The 5,622-nt window shown below is 40.7% G+C and overlaps 1 protein-coding gene across 1 annotated transcript in view; it reads right to left on the minus strand.

Moving 5' to 3' along the window:
- The window catches only part of SLC26A8 (solute carrier family 26 (anion exchanger), member 8), an 80,283-nt gene extending 76,051 nt beyond the window's left edge, over window positions 1-4,232 (minus strand). Inside the window, exon 1 of the mRNA XM_006860568.1 lies at window positions 4,063-4,232. Within this exon, the coding sequence (XP_006860630.1) occupies window positions 4,063-4,232 (170 nt within the window). The remainder of the gene's footprint in view (window positions 1-4,062) is intronic.
- Window positions 4,233-5,622: the final 1,390 nt, after the last annotated feature.

The following is a 5,622-nucleotide window of genomic DNA, read 5'->3' on the forward strand; positions in this document are numbered from 1 at the left end:
TGGAGGAGAATATTGAAAGTGCCATGGGCTGCCAAAAGAACCAATAGATCCATTTTGGAAGAAGTGCAGCCAGAGTGCTCCTTGGAGGCCAAGATGACCAAACTTCATCTCTCAGACAATGGACTAATTTCTAAAATCTCTAAGTCTTGGTATGGCGCTGTGGGTTAATGTGCTAGACTGCAAAATCAGTTTGAACTGCAAGGTTGGTAGTTCAAGCTAACCAGTAGCTCCTTGGAAACACGCTACAGAGTTGCTATGGGTCAGAATCGACTCGATGACACTCAACAACAACATAAGAAACTGTAATACTGCTACAAGAAAAAGATAAGTAACCCAATTTAAAAATGGGCACAAGACATGAATAGACACTTCACCAAGAAAGAGATTTGGGCAAGCAACAACATATCAAGAAATGTTCACCATCATTAGCCATTAGAGAGATGCATATCAAAACAACAATGAGATATCATCTCATATCAGTACTAGCAGCGAAGTTCAAAAATGCAGAGGACAATAAATGCTGGCAAGGATGTGGAGAGACTGGGACCCTCCTACATTGCTAGTGGGAATGCAAAATGGTCCAACCACTCTGGAAAATAATATGGTGCTTACTCAGAAAGTTGGAAATAGAAATACCATATGATCCAGTAATTCCTCTACTTGGTATAAATCCACAAGAAAAAAGAGCTATAACACGAGGAGATATATGCACACCAATTTCATAGCAGCACAATTCATAATAGCAAAAAGATGGAGACAGCCTAAATGCCCATCAATAGAAGAGTGGAGAAATAAACTGTGGTACATACATACAATAGAATATTATGCTACCTTGAAGAATAACAAAGAATCTGTAAGCCACCACATAACATGGATGAACCTTGAGGACATTATGCTGAGTGAAATTTGTCACAAAAGGACAAATATTGCATAAGACCCTTATTGTAAAAGCTTAAGAAAAGACACCCAGACTAAAAGGGGGAAACATTTTTTTTTCGTGGTTGGTTACTGGTGGGGGTGGAGGGAGGTGATGGTAGAGCATAGGGCAGGGGGCAGATACATCATAGTTTAGGTGTTGGGAAGGGCAATACACAAGAAGGGGGAGGGGTGGAAAAGCAAGGTAGATAAGGGAACACTGACACAGGTTTGCACGGGCTAAATGGGACACAGGTAAATAGTGATGCATGGCACAACAGGGCTCTGTGATACAGAGATTGAGGCATAGTCTGAAGAGAGGAAGTAATACTAAGAAGCTTGACTGTCTTATGAATATTGGTTTCCCTTGCCTACTATTGTCAAATAGACACTTGAGTGGGATAGAAGAGAATGTCGGGAAGCATGATTACAGAAAGCTTATAAGCCTGTCTTCAGCCTATAACTGATTGGAAAACCTAAAAGGAGTTCTACAACTTCCCCAGTGAAATAGGGCTCTTGCGGAGCCTTTGCAGTATATAGAACCTTAGGTGGAATCCTGAGCCTCATCCACAACCTTCTGAGGTGGGACATTCCCACTAGAAAGGACAAGCAGAACACCCTGGAACAGCTAGAGCGACAGAAGATACATCTTCAAAGAAAGGTCATCAGGAAAAACCCAAAACAAAAATGGAAAAAAAAAAAAAAAAATACAAGTCAAGCTCTTTAATCTTTTACTTAACATATGATGACGCCACATGAAAAGTATAACTGCACTTTCTTTGCTTTCATTGATGAAAATTAATCTAGGATATGTTCAAAGTCATTTTTCTTTTATCTTTTCCATTTCTCCTCTTTCTATACTTTGCAGAGTAAGATCACAGAGTTTCCCTTGACCCATGGTGGTTGGTGGTGACTATTTGCCATTGAGTCTGTTCAAACTCATAGCGGTCCTGTATAGGGTTTCTGAGGCTGTAAATCTTTAATGGGAATAGGAAGCCTCATCTTTCTCCCACAGAGTGGCTGGTGGATTGGAACTGCTGGCCTTGCCATTAGTAGCAGCACAGTGCAACCAGAGCTGCTTGCCTTGATCCTTGTTGTTTGTTGTTAAGTGCCAATGAGTCGGTTCCAACTCATAGCAACCCTGTATAGGGTTTCCACGAAGTAGCTGGTAAGTTTGAACCACTGACCTTGTGGTTAGCAGCCCAATGCTTATCCTACAGTGCTGCATCAGTACTCTCCTGCCCATGTTGTTGCGAAGCGTTATCGAGTCAGTTCCGACTCAGCGACCCAGTACAGGGTTTCCAAGCAACAGCTAGCTGGTGGGTTTGAACTGCTGCCCTTGTGGTTCACAATCCAGTCTGGTCCTACAGTGCCACACCAGGAGTCCTTGATCCATGGAGGTTCTCAAGTACGAAAGCATTATTGTACCTACTAAATGAACTCTCACTGCCATGGTTAACAGAAATTCAGGGTGCCCCCTTCAAGTGGTGCGCAGAGCACAGATCACATTTGCCATGCCTTAGATACACCTCTGTCCAAGACCATGTTGTTGTTGTTGCTAAGCGCTGTAGAGTCAGTTCTGACTCATAGTGACCATAGGAGCAGCTGGTAGGTTCAAACCACAGACCTTGTGGTTAGCACTCCAGTGATTCTCCTATAGTGGCACACCCATCCAAGACCATAACTTCTAAAAAGTAGAATATGACAAAAGAGGATGCTTCAGAGAGGCGAAGGTCTGAAACAGGGCTATGCATGATCCTGTGCCGCTTGTCATCCAGCACTCAGCAATTGTTGTTGTTGTTAAGTGCCATTCGATCCACAGCGACCCTGTATAGGGTTTCCAAAGGGCAACTGGTGGGCTTAAACCACCAACCTTAAGGTTCAAACAATTTGCAGTCGAGTGCATTAACCCACAGCACCACACCAGGACTCCACATACCAATTATAGGCAATGTAAATCCACAGGATGAGTGATGATGACTTGAATGAGTAGGGTTAATATCGTGATGTAGGCCATCAAGGGTTCTTACTCTGGGGTCTGTGGGATCTCTGGGCCCCTAATGGGTCTTCAGATAGAATTTGTGTGGAGGGAGAAGATTCTGTAAATTTGGATAGGAAAAATTTTGTCTTTATTTTCATTAACCTTTAGCTGAAATTTATTATTTCCTTCCATAGTGATTATTGACAATAAACCATAATATGACTATGTCACCAATAAAAAATCACAAATATTCTTGGATCAGGTCACAATTGTTAAGGCTATCTTGAAATATCATTTCTATCAATATTTTGGAAATATGGTAGTTGTTGTTGGTGGTGGTGTGTGTCACTGAGTTCATTGCAACTCACAGCAACCCTGAATAAGGTTTCTGAGGCTGTAAATCTTTATAGTAGAAAGCCTCATCTTTCTCCTGCGGAGCAGCTAGTAGATTTGAACTGCTAACTTTGTGATTAGCAGCCCAACATGTACCTCACTACGCTACGAGGGCTCCATTGTAGTTATTGTTGTTATTTAAGAGCTGTTGACTCAGCTGGTGTGTTTGAACTGATGACCTTGCAATTAGCCACCTAGTGTTTATCCAACAGTGCTACACCAGGACTCCAGGGCAGTTTTTAAACCCACATTATTAAATAATAAACATTGAAAAATTCTTTTGATCATTGTATATGACTACTTTCCTTCACAATCCAATGTGTTTTATGTATGAAAACTTGTTCTGGAGAGATTTATAAATTCCCCAGAGTTCTAAAAGCACAGAAGCGGGTTAAGAGCTCCTGAATGATTAGGACCAGGTTAGTCACATGGTCTTCTCTGGAATCGTCCTAGATGTGGTGGTGAGCTCTGTGTTGATGGACATGAGGGCCCTGTATAGGGTTTCCAAGTAGCAGCTGGTGAGCTTGAATAGCATGCCTTGCAGTTCAAACCGACCCTGCAGTCCAGTGCATTTACCTGCAGCACCACACCAGGACTCCATATATTTATACACACACATAAATATATATGTAAACTGAAGAAAAATTACTCAATAAGTGTCATGGTTTGGGAACAGAAAGTCAGAGAAGGACAAGAGAGATGTGCACTGATGGAATCAGGATGGGTTGGGTCCTGCCCGGGTTGGTGGCAGCTGAAGGATCGCGCACACTCACCGGCACTGGACGTGATGTCTGAAGGTGGTAATGTTGATGTCCAAGTTCCCTGAGGAAGGGACCTTCCTTCTGTGTTCCTGTTGAAAGGTCTCCTCATTGTACACCAGTCGCTTAACATCATATGAGAAAGAATTTTGCAGGTATTTAGAATTAAAACTCTCTGATTGCATTATTTCTGAAAGAGGGAAAAGAGATCAAAAGAAAAACAATTTTTTTAATTAAAAAATTTTTAAATTTAAAAACATTTTTGATGGAAAGGAAGTTTCCACCTAATGATATTTTATATTTGCACAATACATTTCACTTTTACAAAATCCTGTCTCGTGTATTGCAAATTTTCTACACAAAACCACCCTAGATAAATATGTATAATCCACATTTTCCCAAAGGAGAAACCAGCCTTGAAATGTAAACAGTCTTGGCTGTTTAAAAATAGTTAGAACTAGAACCCAGATGTCCTATGAGAAAAACTTTTACTTTTTAAAAAAAATTCAATCATGTTACATATAAATGAATTAAACAGAAAACTCATTATTAACTACCTTTTTCAACTAAAAAATGCAGAGGGTTAAGGACTCAATACAGTATCTTCTAATTCCCTTTCTGTCTAAAATAAACCAAACCAAATCCCTGGCCACTGAGTCGGTTCTGATGTATAGTGACCCTATAGGACAGAATAAGACAGTCCCACAGGGTTTTCTAGGCCACAGAAGGAGACTGCCACATCTTCCTCCCCTAAAGTGGGTGGTGGGTTTGTACTATGACCATTCACTTTAAACACTGTGCTACCAGAGTCCTGGTGTGGTACTGCAGGTTCATGCGCTGGACTGACTACAAGGTCGGTTTGAATTGCAGTGTAGGCTGCTCAGGCTCACCAGCCACTCCTTGGAAACCCTATACAATCAGAACTGACTTGATGGCACTTAACAACAATAACTATGCTACCAGGGTTCCTTCTACCTAAAATAGCATCCATCACTCTCTATCTTATAGTTTTACTTGGTTTTGCAGCACTTGCATCAGCTGAGTCACTATTTGTGTACTTGTCCATTGTCTGTGTGCGCTCAGTGTTTGAGAATTAGTGGCTCTCAATACATATTTCTTCTAGGATCTTCCTTATTCATTCCCCAAATTTCACATTCATGTGAAGCTATTGAAAACACCATGGCTTGGGTGAGGTCCCTCTTAGTCCTCAAACTGACTTCTTTGCTTTCTAATATTTTAAAGCCCTTTTGCAACAGATTTGCCTAATGTAAAACATTGTTTGGTTTTTTTGACTGCTTCTTCCTTGAGCACTGATTATGAATCCAAACAAAATGAAGTCTTTGACAATTTCAATCTTTTCTACATTTATCATGATGCTATTTATTGGTTGTGAAGATTTTTGTTTTCTTTATATTGAGGTGTAATCCATACTGAAAGTTGTAGTCTTTGATCTTCATCAATAAGTATTTCAAGTCCTCTTCGCTTCCAGCAAGCAAGGTTGTATTATTTGCATATCACAGGTTGTTAATGAGTTTTTTTCCAATCCTGATGTCACCTTCCTCTTCATATAATTCA

The sequence above is a fragment of the Chrysochloris asiatica genome, unplaced genomic scaffold (genome assembly GCF_000296735.1).
Source record: "Chrysochloris asiatica unplaced genomic scaffold, ChrAsi1.0 scaffold00038, whole genome shotgun sequence".
NCBI lineage: Eukaryota > Metazoa > Chordata > Mammalia > Afrosoricida > Chrysochloridae > Chrysochloris > Chrysochloris asiatica.